This window comes from Acomys russatus, chromosome 25 (assembly GCF_903995435.1).
Source record: "Acomys russatus chromosome 25, mAcoRus1.1, whole genome shotgun sequence".
Lineage (NCBI taxonomy): Eukaryota > Metazoa > Chordata > Mammalia > Rodentia > Muridae > Acomys > Acomys russatus.
The window spans coordinates 41,316,142-41,336,037 of NC_067161.1; the positions used below are offsets into that span (position 1 = coordinate 41,316,142).

The 19,896-nt window shown below is 46.0% G+C and overlaps 1 protein-coding gene across 1 annotated transcript; it reads right to left on the bottom strand.

Annotated features, from left to right (window-relative positions):
• Window positions 1-1,410: 1,410 nt before the first annotated feature.
• On the bottom strand, window positions 1,411-19,895 carry Atpaf2 (ATP synthase mitochondrial F1 complex assembly factor 2). The gene is made up of 8 exons (XM_051167202.1): window positions 19,606-19,895; window positions 9,433-9,477; window positions 9,124-9,269; window positions 7,088-7,185; window positions 6,330-6,410; window positions 4,967-5,079; window positions 4,463-4,578; window positions 1,411-2,086 (listed from the first exon to the last, which is right to left on the bottom strand). The coding sequence occupies exons 1-8, from the start codon at window positions 19,745-19,747 to the stop codon at window positions 1,949-1,951; spliced, it is 879 nt and encodes a 292-aa protein (XP_051023159.1). The 5' UTR covers window positions 19,748-19,895; the 3' UTR covers window positions 1,411-1,948.
• Window position 19,896: the final 1 nt, after the last annotated feature.

The following is a 19,896-nucleotide window of genomic DNA, read 5'->3' on the forward strand; positions in this document are numbered from 1 at the left end:
TTAACATTTACTTCCAGGAGCATCTCCTTCTGGCAGGTAATGATCCTGAAAGTGTCATGGTGTTCTGTTTTTGCATACTTCTTCACATCTAACATTTCCACTAAGTTTCATTTTTATTTTGATATCGACAACTTTTGTCTTTCATTAGTTCTCATTATTTCTATTTAAATCTAATAAAAATATGGTACATATATGTATGTTCCAAAGTCCTTAATTTGGCTATGAGTTGGAGGCCAGCCTGGTCTACAAGGCGAGTCCAGGACAGCCAAGCTACACGGAGAAACCCTGTCTCCAAACAAACAAACAAAACCCGAAAGCAAAAACAAAACCCCATGTATCTGCTATCATACCCTGCTTAGGAATAATCCACAGAGATACTACTTTCAGCAATTGCAATGAGTCCATCAGCCATTCGTGGGCGTCTCCTGTACCCACAGACCCCACTCATGGAGGAGGCATGTCAGCTCTATTACTTACAAGACAACAGCCATATGTAATCCTCTGGCAACCCTGTACTCACCCCACCACAGGGAGCCTCTACCTTCAGAGTCTCAGATTCAGGTCTTGTTACTCTTAGCAGGGGCCACCCAACTGCCACTATAGCAAGAACTACTATGTACCATATAGGAGAGGCCTGCACACAGGGACTGATGTCCACCCTCAGATGGCTCAGCCTCAGCTGCAGATGCTCCTCCCAGACTCATAACTGGTTCACTCATGTCCACACATACTCCGCACCAAGTATATGTTACTTTCTGAAGAGTCTGCTACTAACGGGAGATAATGACAAACCAAAGAAACAATTCCACCCAGTCCAGCCTGGAGAACCAAATAAATGTTAGGGTTACTTGCAGCAGAGTTGCCCACTTACTCCAGCAATCATTAACTATCTAGTTTTAGGGAGGAGGCAGCCTGATGAACCCTCCCATTGTCCATGAGGAAGAGCTTAATGGGCCCAATCATGTGTGGGTATTACAGCTGCCCTGATTTTAAGAAACCAGTGTCCATAATTCCAGAGGACATAAATCCACAATGGGAAGTCACTCCAGATCCAGATCATAACACTGCGTGTTAGTAACCAGGTCAGGACCACCTCTGCATTTAATGTACAAACAACTTGTATTTTTTTTTTTAATTTATGTATTTACTATCATGTATACAGTGCTCTGCATGCATATACACCTGCAGGCCAGAAGAGGGTGTCAGATCTTACTACAGATGGTTGTGAGCTACCATGCGGTTGCTGGGAATTGAACTCACAACCTCTGGAAGAGCAATCTCTCCAGCCCCACAAATTGTATTTTTAAGAGTAAATCTTTATTTATTTATTTATTTATTTTTAAAGAATAGAAAGAACAAACAGTAAGCAACCAGCTTAGACCAAAGACTCAGTTTCAAAAGATCATCTGATGACAACTCAGGGGAAAAGGCATTCAGGCTGAGGGCTGAAGATGAAAAGCGGTTGTGTGTGGTGATGTGCTTGTCTCCTGCCTCTCCCCCACCTCCACGAGATCCCCAGCCACTGGTAGCAGACGTAAAAATGACATCAGAGCTCAGAATGGAGAAATGCTGAGGCTCAAATGAAAACAAGGCTTGATATATTTCCAGGATGAAAAAATATTTAATAAAATCGGGATCAAGAGAAAGTCCCTGTGCCACTCATCTCCCTCCCCCACTAGGCCAAGGGTGCCTGGATTGGAAGTTGCCTGACCTCAAGACAGGCACACTGTGTCTCCTGGGCATCGCAGGGTGTTTCTGGATAAAGCCAAGCCACAAGGCCAGGGAAGACCCAGGTACAGGCTGGGCAGCCCCACAGGCATAGGCTGAGAGAACCTCAGGTACAAGCCAGTAGAGTTTCACTGGCTCCAGAGACCCAACAGCCAGGGAAGCCCAGATCAGTGAGGCTGTGTCTGTGCAGTTCCTTCAGCCAGCGCATACAAGCCAGGCCTCACTCCTGCAGGAGCTTGTGCTTGACTGTGGAGCTTTCCGAGCAGAGGTGGACGAAAAGGGTGCCAGCAGCAGTGCGAGCGCGCAGCTCCTGGAGCTCGTAGTCGTGGGCCCACTCAATGTTGCCCCATTTCTGGATCTAAAGAGAGGTAAAAACAAGCTTCCAGATGAGCAGCCTTGCCTGGTGACCTGAGTCACAGTCCATCCCATCACAGGACTAAGAGTGGTGAGCCATGACTCTGGCAAACACATAAGACCCATGTGGGCTCTCCAGTAAAAACATCCAGGAAGCTGGACCTGGCATTTTTGCTGACTGAGGCTTAGATAGTCAGGGAGGAGTGTATCCCAGCTTAGGGGCGGCCCATTGCTAAATGGGAGGACACCAGAATCCCTTTGTGTCTCCTCTAATGGAGCCTTACCCATGTGACCTTTTATTCTGCACCTAAGACCAGGAAGCCAGCATGAAGCGGCCTGCAAACTGCCATTGTCTACGAGTTATATCTCGTTCTTCAGGGCTATAGGCATTACCATGGAGTGTAGCAAATAAATGAAGCCAGGCCACAGGCAACTTGGGTCTGACCCCTAAGGAGCAGCAGAACAGCAGTGACTGTGCAGCACACTGGCAGCCAGCTGTAGCCGCTCTCAGAGCTGTAACAAGAGGCAGGCACTCTGGACCCCCTGTGTCTGGGCAGACATGAGTGTCTCCAAACCCCCGCTGCTGGCCTCTCCCTGCGAGAGTCCAGCAGACCTGGCTAGATTACCTGGGAATACAAAATCTTTCAGGCCACACAAGTTCCCCGCATTTCTGGGTGCCTGGTCTTGGTTTGCACAACTGAAATACATCATCTGAGATACTTTTCACATTTATTTCAGGTCATCCCTCATTTTGTAGGATCAAATCCAAAGTTCAGAGGACTGTCTGGCCTTGCTCCCATAGCCAAAAGCAGAGTCCAAGCTAGAAGCCAGATTTCCTGGTTTTGTACCAGCTCTACAGTCCTAAAAGCTGACATCAGCCGTTCCCGTGGAATGGCCTGACATCAGTGAATGGCTCTCCTCTGCTGCATAGAAATAGGTTGCCCCTGGCATTTTCCCAAGCAGAACATTAATATTCCAAAAGAGTTTTTAATCCTATAGGAACCAACTCCTACTAACATTAACCTTCTGAGGCTGGAGCGATAGCAACACCCACAGGACCACAAGGAACACAGTTCTCAGTGTTAAAGATGCAAACAAGGGGCTGGGGAGATGGCTCAGCATTTGTCACACAGGGAGAAGACACGAGTTCAGATCTCAGCAACCACATAAAAGCCGAGTGGGTGTGGCAGCCCACTTACAATGCTAGCTCTCCAGAGGTGGAGGCAGGGATTCTCAAGAGCAACTGGTTAACTTAACTAGCTAAATTGGTGAACTCTGGGTTCAAGTAAGAGACCTCAATATTAAGGTAGAGAAGAACTGAGGAAAATACCTCATGCTAACCTCCACCAGAATGCACACATGTATCCTTAATTTGCATATGCACCTGCACAAATGTGAACATACAAACATACAGAGAGACGGAGAGGCACATGGAGAGACAGAGAGAAACAGAGAGAGTCGGAGAGGCATAGAGAGAATAAAATGAAAATGCAAACAAAAGCCAGGTCCAGTAGCATGCATGCATCAATACTCAGGAGGCAAGGGCAAAAGCATCTCTGTATGTCCCAGGCCAGGCTAGTCTACACAGTGAGTTACAGACCAGTCAGGACTATATACAAGGCTTGTCTCAGAAAAGCCAAAATAACAATGCACTGTAGCACATATCCATAATCCTAGCACTTGGGCGGTGGAAACAGGAGGATCGAAGTCATTGGTAAGGCGCCGATACACAATGAGCTCAAGGCTAGTCTGGACCACATGGGACTCTCTCAACAAAACACAGCAAAAACCGAAACAGAAAACCAAAATACAAACAATGCAACAGCAAAACCTTAGTTTTCCTGCCTCCTAAATAAAACATGTGTGTATGCAGCAGCTACTCCTTGGCTCCTCTGCCAGCCAGGAGAAACATCAAGACGTGAACTCCTACTGACTTAGAAGCATAAAGCAGGGCAGATGAGGCCAAATACCTTTATCTGTCCATAAGCCCCCAAGTGCACAGTGGAGGCCTTAGCCCTAACCATTCAGACAGGAGTGCAAACCCCAAGAGAGCATTCCCCAGAAGCGCAATCTAGTACCCAGTTTATTCTTATGTAAAGTGTGAGTAAATATAACTCCTACTCAGTCACGCTCTTGTTGGAGAGGAGCTGGGGGGCAAGGAAAGTGCTGAGCAATTCTGACACCTGTTGCACGCATGCGTATATGCGTGTGTGGTGCTGGTGACGGACCCCAGGGCCACACCCCTAGCCCCAGCAACACTTCTACCTTTATAGTTCCTTAGTTTGATTTTTTTTTTTTTTTTTTTAATGTGTACAAAGTAATAAAACTCAGTGAGTCTGAATCAGAAAGGGTGGGGTGGGGACTGAGATCAGAACCTTACCTGGTACTCCTCCTCCAGGCGTGACAGAAGCACAGCTTGCTCCACAGTCAAGCGCAGGTCAATCAGACCCAAGGTCAGCAACATGGACTTGAGCTGGGCCACTACAAACTCAATCCCTAGGGGTGGGGGACACAAGCCAAGTCAGTACCTATAGCCTACTGCGTGTCAGTTTCTGTTCCCTCATGGAGTGGGGGAGAACACCATCCTAGCACCCATCTGAGCTTGGCATATTCTTCTGTCAGACCTACCTCCGCCTCTTCCTGCATAGGCATATGACCTGAACCTAGTTAATTAGGGTATGCCCCAAGCCTCACGCAGTATTTGGGTATATGGGTCCAAACTAATGATATACGATGTTGAGATTTTTCCTGGAGGGTGTGTGACCCTGGAGCGCTTAAGCAAAAAGGTCAGGCATCAGAGCCATCCAGCCTCCATGCTCAGAGTACAACAGGGATGTGTCAATATATACCCAACCCTCCAGGCCCACAGAAGCCCAACTTGTACCTTGCAGGGCCCACATGTTGTAAGAGGACAAGTGGCTGGTAAGCACTTCTCGGGTGTGGGAAGGGACGCTGGGTCCCATTATGCTGGTGGAGGAGCCGATCTCCACACCATATCTAAAGGGAAAAGGCATCAATATGTCTTTGGCATACTCTCTCTATCTCTTTTTTTTAAAGATTTATTTATTTTTACATAGAAGCACTCTATTGCATGTATGCCTACATGTCAGAAGAGGACATAAGATCCCAGTATAGATGGTTGTGAGCCACCATGGGGTTGCTGGGAAATTGAACTCAGGACCTTTGGATGAGGAGGCAGTGCTCTTAACCGCTGAGTCATCTCTCTAGCCCCTTGGCACATTCTCTTAAGAGCAGTCCAGCTTCTGACTAGAAGCAAAAAACAACCAAACAAACAAAACCCCAGATATGGCCTACGTGTTCTCCCTTTACAGTCTCAGGTGGCAGTGCATGGAGGTGCACACCTGTAATCACAGCCCTCAGAAAGCAGAGGCAGGAAGAGCAGGAGCAGAAGGGTAGTGGTGACTACATAGTGCCTAACAAACAAATAAAAACAGCCCCTCAGATGCCTGTGCCATTGTGAGTATTCAGGAAATGGGTAACAGGTGATTATTTGTGGAAATTGTTATGGCAGAAGAAAAGTGATCTAGGCATTTGTTTCCAAACGCTGCAGACAAGGCAGCACCATGACAACCACCCCTTTCACATGCCACTTGGAAAGAACTGACTGAATTTACTTTGCTGCCTATCAACACCTGTTCCATTCAGTGCACACTGGAGCCCAAGGAAACAGCTGAGTATAATCAATCCCTGGAAACCACACACCCACAAGGCGGCACTCTCAACGCTGCAGGAAGCTATCCTGACTTCTCTTCATCTGCATATACTGTGAATTTTATTTGATAGTGCAGTAATGATGAGAAAGATTTAAAACAAAAAACACCAAAATTTGAACTGCCCCCTCTGCTGAGTAGAATGCTGAGCACGTTGTTGGTTTGCCCTTCCATCAGCATGGCAGGCAGGCAGGGTTAGCTCATTTCACGTCAAGGAAACCAAAGCTCAGAGACTTGCTTGGGGCTAGAAGCCTAGGGTCTTTCATGCTTCTTGGGGACACAGAGTACCCCTACATTTGTCGTGGTATACTCCAGTAGCAGGTACTCAGGGCACGATGGCCAAAATGAATTTGAGGAACATGTTTTCTGAGGTAATCCCCACCTCTCAGTACCTGAGGGGGCTCGAGCTCAGGAAGCCAGCCTGAGAGTTCAGCTATGCTGGGCAGCGCTGACCCCAGCCAGGACCCAACCCACCAGCAGGCCAATCAGTGTTCCACGTGAGGCTGCGCATCTTACCTTTTCTCAGCCCACTCTATGATTGGGTCCCACTCGTTCTTTTGAAGCTCCACTAATGTCTCTGGCTCCTCCACCCTGTAGCTAATTCATTGTAAAAACCACCTTCATTAATAAAAAAGTACAAGTCTTTCATTGAGGGGCAGAAAAGGGAAATGCAAAGGGCAATAGCAAAACTTTCCGCCAACCACCCAACAACCTAAGTCTTGTCCCACAGCACAGTGGTTCTCAGAGTACAGCCTTGGGCCAGCATCAGCAGCTGTAGCCTCGCTTGGGAAGCTTGTTAACAGGATACCTTCTCAGAGAAGTCCCACTGATGACGAGCAGAACCTCTGGGGTTCTGGCCATGTTTCCACATACCCTCCAGGGAATTCTGGTGTAGCTTGAGTTGCAATCCACTATCTAAATACTTGACAGGTCCAAATTTACAGTCATGTTAGTGCTACTTGAAAGCAGATCTGCAATAAAAATGGGATCCACATCCACTGGACACAAATGCTGTACTAGAAATTCAGTGACAGCTCCACCAAGACCCTGCTCCTGGCCAAGGACCAAATGCCACCTCCTGGAGTGGATCCTTCATCCAAGGGGACAAGCATAGAATCAGGTGGTACAGCTCAGTTGAATAAAGATGCAGAAAGGTCAGTTGATGGGAGCTAAGCTGCCCTGCCTTTCCCCACTGGTATGCTTTGGACAAATAAAGCAAAACAGACTAAGAGGCTCACACCACCCACGAGGACTATTCTTCCGATGTCACTCACCAGATGGTGTCAGTGTCCAGGAACTTCACAGTTGCTCGGATCAGCTGATCCTTGTTTCGCTGGGTTGGGTTGTCCAAGGATGTGTTGCATAATGTGGTCTGAATGACAAGGTAAAAAACTGTTGTCACCTACCTGTGGGGCTCAAGAATGCGTACACCACATCTGCCATACAGCTGACAGCACACTAGAGCCTTCCATCAGAGCCACTGTCACAGCCACAGCAGCAGCCTATCTGCTGAATGAATGTGAAAGCCATATTCAAAGTCCACTGTGCTTATGGGATCCACGGGCTCTCACAGTGGACTTCTTGGATTAGTGATCTTCCTCAAAGTTTCAGGGGTTTTATTTATATATTTTCATGTTCATGACTACCAGGTTAGTCTGCATAACAATGCTTTGGGACAGATGCTACTCTTCTATCCATTTTAGAGATGTGGAAATTGAAGCCCACAGAAGTGAAATACATACTCAGATAAAATAAAGATGGCCATGAAACTCAAAATGACTGAGAAGCTCTACCAGCTTATTTGACACTTCAGTAAATCAAACTGGGATCGAGACATTTTCCTTGTGTTGCCTCATCAATAAGAGGCTTCCAAGACTACTGTAGGCCTCAGTCTGTGGTCTCATCAACCTGATTACACCAGATGGTCAAGAAGTAGACTACACTGTTGAGGAGGCCCACCTGGGTCTGTATGTCAGCGTGGAACACAGTAGTAACTAGGATGAGAACGACCCCAGAACTAGCTGGTGCCTTTCCTGGAACCATGTGAGGGTGCTGTTGCATTTGGTCAACCAATGCTCCATAAGGTGAGCAGTACAGGTGGGGGTCATGGGGCAGAGAAAGAGTGGCCACTGTGTAAGGCTGAGGAGGCTGCAGAGGCAGGACTTCGGGGCCCTCAGGAGCACCTGACCACCGAGGGACTGATTCTGTGGCACACCCTCCTTTCCTCACCCATCGGGCTGCCTGGTTCCTGTACCCTACCAATGCTTACTGAGCTCCCTCCATACTTCCAGATGGAACTATTGAGTAAAAAAATATGGCCATTGCCTTCTGTCACTTACCAAGCTATAAAGACACAGGCAATAAACATGTAAATAAAAAACACCACTACTACAAACTAAGTGTTGACAAAGCAAATGACTAGCTGCCATAATGAAAAATAAAAGGGGCTGGAGAGATGGCTCAGCAGTTAAGGGCACTGACTGCTCTTCTAGAAGACCTACGTTCAATTCCCAGCACCCACATGGCAGCTCACAACTGTCTGTAACTCCAAGATCTGACACTCTTACATAGACAAGTATGCACGCAAAATGCCAATGCACAAAAAAATAAAGGTTGGGCTCTGGCAGGACAGGACACACCTTTAACCCCAGCATCTGGGAAGCAGAAGCAGGAAGATTTCTATGAGTTTGAGGCCAGACTGGTCTACATAGCAAGTTCCAGGACAGCCAAACCTACATAAAAAGACCCTGTTTCAAAAAAATTAAAAATAATTAAAAAAAAAAAAAGATGAGAGATATGACTAGACATAGTGTTTACCTAGCACGCATGAAATCCTAGGTTCAACCCCCGCACTGCACAAACAGGGCATGAGATGACATGCCCGTCATCCAGCACTCGGGCACTGAAGTTCAACATCATTTGCAACGATAAATCAAGTTCAAGTCCTGCCTGTGGCATGAGACCCTGTCTCAAAACACTAAAACCAACCAAACAACAACAAAAAATAGGATGGGGTTGGCACTGGGAGTCATCAATGAATGGTGACTTCTGTAGAGACCAGGGGAAAACCCAGTCACTCACTCAGCACCGGGTTCCAAGTAGAGAACTGCAGTGACCAGGCCAGGCAGGGAAAAGGCTTGGCCTGTTCAGTGACAGATGGTTAAGTGTGGCTGCAGACAGGCAGACAGGAGCCTGCCCCAAAGCCTTGTCAGAATATGGAAGGAAACGTAAAATTTTGCCAGAAAGGCTTGGTGAGCATCAGATAGAAGTTTGTATGATAAAAGTCTGCTGCTACAGGGCTGTTTGTTACCAGGTGCATGGTGTAGAACTTGATGGTGTCCTGCTGGGAGTCCCATTCAGTGGCCACTGCTATGGCCAAAGCCTCGCTGGGAACAGTAAAAAGCTTGGCTTGGGGAGTTTTCAGCTTTCTGTGGTCCAGGTTTATCTCAAAGCCACCTTAAAAGATCAAATGAAACATTCTCAGGCATTGTGGATTCAAGTGACTGTTCCTGTATTTTAGCAACCAAACTGGAGCACAAAAAGACAACATCTGACAAAAGTGCCACCACTGATCTGGCTAGAGACAGAAATAAGCCCAACCAGTCACAAAAATACTCACCTTCCCCCTGTGAGATGCTGACATTCTGATAAAACCTCTTCCTTTCTGTAAAACAGATTTTTCAAAGGCAATTTAAAATAGCATCAAGAGGGCTCCAGAGGCGATACCAACTCATATCATTACTGCTAATGCTGATTGATTGGCTTGATTTCCATTTCATCATTCAAGGTCTCCCCTAGTCTGCAGAATAATCAACAGCTTCTGATTAAAGCTTGGGAAGGGGACAACCACTTTCCAGGGACAAGGGAAGAACAAGACTCACTGGGTCACGCCTTTTCTAGTATCCAAGCTAGGACACAACTCTGACCAAGAGCCTGTGGAGCCTCAGATTGTGACCGAGAATTCCAGCACCCACTCTAGCAGCCAGCATACCCACCCACGCTGCCCCCAGGACAGCACAATATACCTGAATGTAAAGTTGGTCTGTGAATGGAATAAAACCAGAGGCTCCTTTCAGGCAGAAGGCCAATGTATGTGCTTATGTACACGCGTGTACATGTATGATGCACAGGTAAAAAATAAGGCTACTGAAAACATTTCCATATTCTTTAACTCATTTATCTAATTAACCAGCTTCCTGTGTGTGTGTGTGTGTGTGTGTGTGTGTATAATGTGTATGAGTGCTTTATCTGTATGTTCACCTGCAGGCCAGAAGAGGGCATCATATCACATTATAGATGGTTGTGAGCCACCATGCAGTTGTTGGGAATTGAACTCAGGACCTCTGCAAGAACAGGTGGTGCTCTTAACCACTTAGCCATCTCTCCAGCACCCTCTTATTTTTATTGTTTTACTTCTATATTCAAAAGGAACTCCAAATACTTCCTTCAAGAAGGGAGACAGCCGGGTGGTGGTGGTGCACACCTTTAATCGAAACACTCAGGAGGCAGAGGTAGGCAGATCTCTTGAGAGTTCGAGGCCAGCCCAGTCTACAAAGCGAGTCCAGCACAGCCAGTGCTAGAAAGAGAAACCCTGTCTCAAAACCACAACACAACACAAAACAAAAACAATAATAACAAAACAACACAAAGAAAGAAAGAAAGAAAGAAAGAAAGAAAGAAAGAAAGAAAGAAAGAAAGAAAGAAAAAGAATCCAGGCACTCAGGAAGCAGAGGCAGATGGATTGCTGTGAATTCGAGGCCAGTCTGGTCTACAAAATGAGCCTAGGACAGCCAAGGCTACACAGAGAAACCCTGTGTTGTAAATCTTTGTTAGAACTATGAGAACTTAAAATAAAAAATTAAATTAAATTAAAAAACCTTGTATGTGTGCAAGGCAGAGGGAAGGCAGTGGATAAGGTTTGATAATGAATAAGAGATAAAAATCCTTGTCTTCACACACTTTAAATTTTTAAAAAAGTTACCAGACCTCCCAATTAAATGTAGTGAGCCTCACAAGAGAGCTATGAGAAGCTGGACACCATGGTGCATGCCTGCAGTCCCAGCACTCGGGAGGCAGAGGCAAGCATATAGCTTTTGAGTTCAAGGCCAGCCTGGTCTACAAAGCAAGTCTAGGACAGCCAAGGCTATACAGAGAAACCCTGTCTCAAAAAACAAAAACTGAGAGAGGCGGGGAAGCATGAAAGTAAGAAGGGGCTTGTTGGGAAAAGTGGGTACAAGGGGAAGAAAATGAAAGGGTAATGGTGAAGAGTATGATCAAAGATTGGCCCCTAACGGCTCATTGAGGTTTCATGCCAGTGTCTGCAGTATCTGTCTGTCTGTCTGTCTGTCTCTCTCTCTCTCTGCCTGCTCCCTGTAGATCAAGATGTAGCTCTCAGCTATTTCTCCATACCATGCCTGTCACCATGCTCCCCTCCATGATAATGGTCTAACTCTCTGAAATTGTAAGCAAGCACCCCATTAAATACCTTCTTTTATAAACTTTGCTTTGGTCACAATTGCTGTAGTACAAGAATTGCCACACAAACCAACTGAGCACCAATCTCAGTGAGATACTGATGGTTTATTAAATACAACACCTCAAGACTGACCATGGCAAGGGACACAGTGGACTCAGGAGCCAAACTGTGACACTGGTCAGCTTCTAAGGCAAGCGTTTTTATAAGAAAAATCATAACCAGGTGACAACCAGGTAAACAGGTGGGAAGCAAGGGAGAGGGCAGAATTACATCATTATGATTAGTTAAACCCAAGAAGAATTGATTTTGTTCTGGGCACAATGTATCCAGGTAGCTAGACAAAGCATTTTAAGCTGATTGACTAGGATACAGGCTTGGGGACTTTCCAGTTCCCCACTATTATGGCAGAAAGGAACATATCATTAATTCAAGCAGAATGTTCACCAAGTATTGAATTGTAAGTAAAAGGTGGTTCAAGCTCCAGGCAGGTGGAGCCCAAGAACTGGAACTTAATTTCACCTTAGGATTAAAATGGCTCCTGTTATGCTAAAGATGAAAGCAGGTGTTAAGGAAGGAGCTACAGTTTTAAGCAGGTTACAACAATGTCTCTTCACAGCATAGAACACTAAGACAATATGTATGCATAAAATTGTGAAAGAATAATTTTTAAAATTATCAGGGCTGGGCATGGTGGCATACGCCTGTAATTCCAGCACGCGGGAGGCAGAGGCAGGCAGATCTCTGTGAGTTCAAGGCCAGCCTAGTTTACAAAGAGAGTCTAGGACAGCCAAGGCTACAGAGAAAAACCCTGTCTCGAAAAACCAAAATCAAACAAAAAAGCTATCAGATATGGCTACTGAGATAATAGGACACAACTGACCATATCATGTGAAACTATACCATAAGTTTCTGCCACTGTGCTAAATTTCCCTCCTTTGCCTGCCATCCTGGGCGACTGGCCCCAAGTCTCTTTTCCTATCTCTGACAGAAGTTCTACACCACATCCATTGTGCTTTCTGGTGCCTAACCTGGGCAACATGTACAAAAGCCCGGCCAGGCAGAAGTCAGTGAGCACAATGCCTGGCGCAGGCCTGAGAAACGGGCTAAAGAGGCTGGGGCAAAGAACAGGCAGAAACTAACTGAAATACTGACTCTCCCAAAGCTGCCAGGACAACCGAGTTTCCTATCATGCCCACTGTCTGGCATATTCTGCTGGACAGGGCTACCTCTGTATCTGAAAAGGAATTTTAAGTCTGGAGAGTAAGATGACTAAAGAAGAGATAACGACACACAGAAACTAAGTCAGCAGAAGGGTGAAAAGAAGCCAAGAGACAACGGCCTCAGATTCTAAGTCTGTGGACAGGGAGGGCTCCTTGGCCTGAAGTTCTGATACAGGGCAAACACCAGCCTTCCTACTTCAGGACTCACATTCACGGGCCAGCCTTGGGGATGAGATGTGCTCCACCGGTCCTGTGTGGTGACAGTAAGAGCACATGGGACAGGGGGAACCAGACCGAGGCATCCTCATCACATCGTGGGCTCCAAAAAGACCTCTGAAGAGTCATGAGTTCATTTGTGAGCCACAGAAGCAGCAGTGACTAGGCCTCACTAACTGGCTGGTTTGGGAAGGGCCGTATAGAAGAATTTTCACGGTTAGATGGCTCTATGAAGCTCAGTTGGTGCAGCACCTGCCGTACAAGTATGGTGGCCTAGTTGAGTCCATAGTACCCATGTCCAAAGGCCAGAGCGCAGCCGTGCATGCCTGTACTCCCAGAGCTGGGGAGGCGGAGGCGGGAGGCCCCCGGCAGCTGCTGGCCATTCAGCCTAGTCTATTCTGAAAACCAAGGAGAGGGTCAGCAAGATGACTCAGCAGGGAGAGGTGCTTGTCATGCAAGCCAACGGCCTCAGTTCAATCCCCAGAACCCCATCAAGTTGGAAGGACAGAAGTGACTCCACAGAGACGTTCTCTGTCCTCCACATGCACGGGTGGCACACACATCAACACACATCCACACGCAGTGAGAAAACAAACAGGCAGCCATAAGAGAACAAGAGAAAAACAGTAGAGAACAACTCTGAAAACTGCTCATAGGAGCTGGGCGTGGTGGCGCACGCCTTTAATCCCAGGACCCAGGGAGGCAGAGGCAGGCGGATCGCTGTGAGTCTGAGGCCAGCCTGGTCTACAATTGAGTCCTGGATAGGAAACAAGTGAGAAACGAATAACCTTTACTATCTCCTTCCTAAGACGCTGCTTAAGTCCATATACAGAAACAAGTGGTTTTCAGCGACATTCCTTCTTAAATCCCGCTTGTCTAATGTGTGGTTATTCTTCCAGTCACAGTTTGGGAGCTGGTCTTTTCTTTAGAGCCGAAAGCCAGGAGACTACAATCCCCAGAGTACACCAAGAAGTGGTACTAGTCATAGACTCTCGCTACATTTGTCTTTTAAAACAGCGCCATCTGGTGGGTCTTGAACCTTAAAACTAATTCAAAAAAGGTAACCTATAATCCTATGGCAGCTCTAACCAATGGCTTTCACATATCAAAATTTATAGAGATATAAAGAAAGCCTCCAACTCAAGCCAGGCGTGCCTGTAATCCCAGCACTAAGGAGGTAGAGGCAGGCAGTTTGAGACCAACTTGGTCTACATACAGATCTAAGCCATCCAGAGCTGCACAGAAAAACGATCTTGGTAATTAATAATAATGATAATAATAATACAGCCAAAAACTCATACTGAGATACCAACTCACACCCTTTAAGGTGATCATAATCAAAAAGTCAGACAAGCCCAGTGGCGCACGCCTTTAATCCCAGCACTCAGGAGGCAGAGGCTAGAGGATCTCTGTAAATTCGAGGCCAGCCTGGTCTACAAAGTGAGTCCAGGACAGCCAGAGATCCACAAAGAAACCCTGTCTTGAAAAAACAAAAACAAAACAAAAAAGCAAAACAAAACCAGACAATAACAAGTTTTGACAAAGATGTTAAAAAAAATCGTCATGTACTACTACTAGAAATTTAAAACAATGCATCCATCTTAAAAAAAAATCTTGGGGCTAGAGAGAGAGCTCAGCAGTTAAGAACACTGCTGTTCTTCCAGAGGTTGAGTTCAATTCCCAGCAACCGCATGGTGGTTCACAGCCATCTATAATGAGATCTGATGCACTTTTCAGCCTGTCATACATGCAAATAGAGGACTCACATACATACACAGATCTTAAATATATATATATATAATCCTGGGGCTGGAGAGATGGCTCAGAGGTTAAGAGCACTGGCTACTCTTCCAGAGGTCCTGAGTTCAATTTCCAACAACCACATGGTGGCTCACAGCCATCTATAATGTGATCTGGTGCTCTCTTCGGCAGATAAAGCACTTGTATACAATAAATAATTATACACACACACACACACACACACACATAAAAAACACATAATATATACACACATAATCTTACAGATGCAGGCCTTTAATCCCAGCAGTTGAGAGGCAGAGACAGGTGTGCTCTATGAGTTCAAGACCAGCCTTCTATACAGTTAGTTCCAGGACAGCCATAGTTTTACAGAAAAGCCTGTCTTACACACACACAAAATCTTACAATTCCTTTAAGAGTTAGTTTCCAGGGCTGGAGAGAAGGCTCAGAGGTTAAGAACACTGACTGCTTTTCCAGAGGTCCTGAGTTTCCCAGCAACCAACTATAATGTGATCTTCTGGCCTACAGGTGTACATGCAGGCAGAACACTGTATACATAATAATAAATAAATACATGGGTTTTTTTTTTCTTTTTTTGGTTTTTCAAGACAGGGTTTCTCTGTTTAGCCTTGGCTGTCCTGGACTCACTGTGTAGGACCAGGTTGGCCTCAAACTCACAGCGATCCACCTGCCTCTGGCTCCAAGTGCTTGGATTAAAGGCGTGCGCCACCATGCCCAGCCATAAATACATCTTTAAAAACAAAAAAGAGTTAGTTTCCAGGCTGGGCATGACGGCACACACCCTTTAATCTCACCACTCAGGAGGCAGAGACAGGTGGATTTCTGTGAGTTCAAAGCCAGCCTGATCTACAAAATGAGTCCAGGAATACAAGAGAAACCCTGTCTTGAAAAACAAAAAAACAAAAACAAAAACAAATTACCTTCCATATGACTCAGCAATTTTAAGCTTAGGCAACATAGCCAGGAAAAAAGTGAAACCAAACCCATGCAGAAACATGTACACCAAAGTCTGTATCCGCACTATTCACAATAACCAATGAGCAGGAACAACTCGCATGCCCATAAATGGACAAGTGAGATGGTATACTTACACAACATATTATTCAGCAATAAAAAGACTGGAATATAGTTATATAATACAACACGGACAAACCCTAAGAACAGCATACTAAGTCACTAAGTGAAAAAGGTCAGCTGAAACCCCACACTCTATTTTGTATTAAATGTCCAAAACAGGGAAATCTTTAAAGGTTGCCTAGGGCTCAGGAGACAGGTAGGCAGGTAGCCGGTACTGAAGGCTTCTGACTACTTTTTTTTTTTTTTTTTTTTTTAATGCGTTGAAGTATTTTGCCTGCATGTACGTCTGTTCACAATGCACATGTCTTGTGCTTAAGGCTAAAAGAAGGCATTTGATCCTCTGGGACTGGAGTTACAGATGGTTGTGAGCCTTCACGTAGCTGCTGGGAACTGAACCCAGGCCCTCAGGAAGAGCAACCAATGCTCTTAACCACTGAACCAGCTCTCCAGCCCCTACTGACTGCTTTTTATCATGATAACAATGTTCTAAAACTGACTGTGATGATGGTCACTCAAACTACTGAATAAACACTAATGAATGTACTGTATGCTAAATGAATTGTATCTTTTAAAAAATATTTATTTACTTATTTATCTATTATGTATACAGTGTTCCACCTGCATGTACCTCTGCACACCAGAAGAGGGCACCAGCTCTCGTAGATGGTTGTGAGCCACAACGTGGTTGCTGGGAATTGAACTCAGAACTTTTGAAAGAGTAACCAGTGCTCTTAACCTCTGAGCCATCACTCCATCCCCAGTGAATTATATCTTTAAAACTTTATTAGATTTTTTTTTTAACTTTAATCTTATCCGTGAGTGTTTTGCCCACATGTATGTATGTGCACCATATATGTACTTGATGCCCACAGAGGTCAGAAGAGGGAATCTGATCCCCTAGAACCAGAATTATGGATGGCTGTCAGTCACTATGTGGGTGCTGGGAACTGAACCCAGGTCCTCTGCAAGAGAAATAAGTGTTCTTAATCTCTTGATCCCTTATTATATCTTAGTAAAAGAGTCTAAAATTCCTGACAGGCCTAAACAGATGGCTCAGTAGGTAAAGGTTCTTATGTGCAAATCTGACTCACGAGTTCAATCCCCAAAACCCATGTAACAGTGGAAGGAGAGAAGCCGCCCTCTGATCTCCACATGTACACAGTGGCTCATGTGTGCCCGAATACATATACACACAAATAGTAAAGCAATAAAAAATTCTTGCAGCCAAACATATTAATGCACTATTTTCCAAGTTGCTCTTCATCTGGAGCAAAAATCAATACTCTATAAAATTGTGGCTGTATTTTGTTTTGTTTTTGTTTTTCGAGACAGGGTTTCTCTGTGTAGCCTTGGCTGTCCTGGACTCGCTTTGTAGACCAGGCTGGCCTCGAACTCACAGAGATCCACCAGCCTCTGCCTCCCCAAGTGCTGGGATTAAAGATGTGCACCACCACGCCCAGCTGTGGCTGTGTTCCAATAAAACTTTATATCAAAAACAGGTAGCAGCGGGATGATGGTGGTACATGCTTTAATCCCAGCACTTAAGAGGCAGAGGCAGGTGGATCTCTGTGAGTTCGAGGCCAGCCTGGTCTACAAAGTGAGTCCAGGACAGCCAAAGCTACACAGAGAAACCCTGTCTCAAAAAGCCAAAAAAAAAAAAAAAAAAAAAAGCAGGTAACAGACTGGTCCCCTCAATGGATACTCTGATAAGCATGGCAAAGCAAATAATGTCTCTGAAGACTTGGAGAAGCTGCCTGGGGAAAAGGTAATTTGTAAATGGTACAGATAGAACTTCTAGCTTTGATTTCTTTGGGAATTTGCATTCAGCCTCATCTGCTGCTTCTCCAAACCCTATTCCCCTCTGGACTAAAAAGAGAACAGGAGGATGCCAACAGCCTCACAAAGGTCTCCGCATTGCCCCACCTCCTCCTCCAAGCCTAGATGAGCCTTTCCAAAGCCCCTGCTCTTCAGACAACCTTCCATGGTGCCTTCGTTCCTAAGTGGCCTAGTACAGTCGGCTTGACAACGGAAGTCTCCTTCACCAAGAAGGACTCAGTGGGGGTATAATTTAGACTACTTCAAAGATACACAAAAATCTTACACACACACACACAAAGAGGTGGAGGGGCAAGCGCACTTGTGGTGCTGACTGAGTGGTGTGCAGGGGGCATAGGGTGGCAACAATGGTGAGGATAAAGAGAGCAGGGCGTATCCCAGGGAGGCACACTCAGGAGCTCACTAACTACACAAAGGGCTAATGCTTTTTGCTTTCCATTATGCAGAGGCTCCATCTGCCACCTTATCTTCTGTATTACAGACTTAGCAGTTGGCTCTTAGCATTATCTAGCACATAGTAGGTAGTCAAATGTGAGAGAAAATAGGAATGTATAAATGAGTGAGTGAGGCACAGTATAAGCCAAGCCTTGTTCTCCTCCCGCTGCCCCTGAGGAGGTCTTGCTATTGCAGCAGGCTGACCTCAAACTCCTGGACTCAAGGGATTCTCCTACCTGTCTCCCCAGCAGCGGATACAGGTGTGTGACGCTGCACCCAGCTTCCTCCTGGCCCACTTCTAGGCCCTCATTTGGGTCCTGATAAGTGAAAACTCAGCTCCCTGTTGCATCTAATCTCCTTCCCCGTTTATACAAAATTATGGGCTATGGACCATTGAAATGGCTCACCATGTAAAGGCACTGACCACTAAACCCAACGAACAACAAACATCCTTAGTTCAATCCCTGAAACCCATATGATGAAAACAACCAAGCCATGCTAGTTGTCTTCTGACCTCCATGTGCATGCCAAATGTATACACACACACACACACACACTAAATAAAATGAAAAATTATGGAATTTACAGCCTGAAGAATCCTTAAAGGCAATCTCATGCTTCAGATCACTAAAGAAAGCAGTATCATACCTGCCCAAGACCACAGTACCTCAGAAATTTAGCCAACAACAGACCCCGGGTTTGTACTCTTATGCAACTGCTAAACTATGGCACCGTTTCCTAATAAGGACAGAGTTGCGACAAGATCTCTGACACCCTATCATCACCTCTGGACATGTTACACTCTTCCCCCCCACCCCCCCCACCACCAAAATCTTCACCCGTCAAGCCCTAGTTTAAACGCCCTTTCAATCAAAACCCCATACATGCTCAAGATAGAAGGACGCTCTTTGTGATCTCTCAGCATCTTTGTGCTTTGGATATCAGGGTTTTACAGAGCAGTGTTTGGTAAGCATAACGAATCTGGTATTTGGTGTTGCGCACCATTCAGGTGCGACCGCATGCCCTCAACACAAAACTAACTAAATGAAGGAAGGTTGTCGCTACTTTTCATTCACTCAAGTAATAAAATCTCTCTCCAGAACCAATGAAATAATCTCCTTTTGGGCTTATTACAGTTCTTAGTAGGTGAAAGAAATATGGCATAAATCCCCACTTAAGAGGAGGCTGCAGACAAGGAAGAGGTTGTGGCACTGCACTGGGACAGAGGGCCCTACAACCCTCAAGGAAAGTGTGTGTGGGGGTGGAAGACTTAAGGCCTGTCTGTTCTGTGCCCAGTCTTGTGCTGGGTCCTGGAGACACAGCAGTCAGGCCAGTCTTTGCCTTCCACGAACCTTAATCAGTCTGTTCTGTGACCTTGGAAATCTTGGTCGAAATCAATGAAGACACCGCTTCCCTTTAAAGGGAGAAAGCAGAGGCAGGTGGATCGCAGTGAGTCTGGTCTACAGAATGAGTTCCTGGACAGCCAAGGCTACACAGAGAAGCCCTGTCTCGAAAACTGAAACAAAACAAACAGAAAAAAAGGAAGGGAGGGAGGGAGGAAGGAAATAAATTAAGAAAAGCCTCCAGAGCCAAATCTCTCCTACTCTGGCCACGCTGTGTCCCCTAAGGTCACCCCTGCACTAGTTTGGATGGGCCTGAACCCTGCCTGTCACTCCGCACTGCACGTCAGAAACCCTCCACTAGGTGAGCCCGACTTTGCTCCTGACCAAAATGTAACATGTCCGGGCCTCACCTGTTGGCGGTACATATGTCCGGGCCGGAGGCCGCGGCCACATTGAGACGGAGGGATCACCGGGAGGCCGATTCAAGAGACAGCGTCCCCGGTTCCTCAGCCGAGGGCAGATCCGCCACATCACGCCCAAGGGCTTGGGCATACGTGAAAACAGAGACTAGGAATAGAGCGAAGAGATTCCAAACTCCTCGCTGGTTCTGTACGGAAACCTCTCACCAAGGGTTCAAAGCCATCAGCTTCCTCTGCACGCCGCCATCTTCCTCATGACACCTACGGCGCGCCGTCGCCGCC

What these genes read in the sequence shown, in the direction of transcription:
- Atpaf2 (XM_051167202.1), bottom strand. Translation starts at nt 19,747, where the DNA reads ATGCCCAAGCCCTTGGGCGTGATGTGGCGGATCTGCCCTCGGCTGAGG. An exon ending in CTGGACACTGACACCATCTG is followed by an intron (nt 6,411 to 7,087) that starts GTGAGTGACATC and finishes ACAATGAATTAG; the next exon opens with CTACAGGGTGGAGGAGCCAG. An exon ending in GCCTGGAGGAGGAGTACCAG is followed by an intron (nt 2,087 to 4,462) that starts GTAAGGTTCTGA and finishes ACCTCTCTTTAG; the next exon opens with ATCCAGAAATGGGGCAACAT.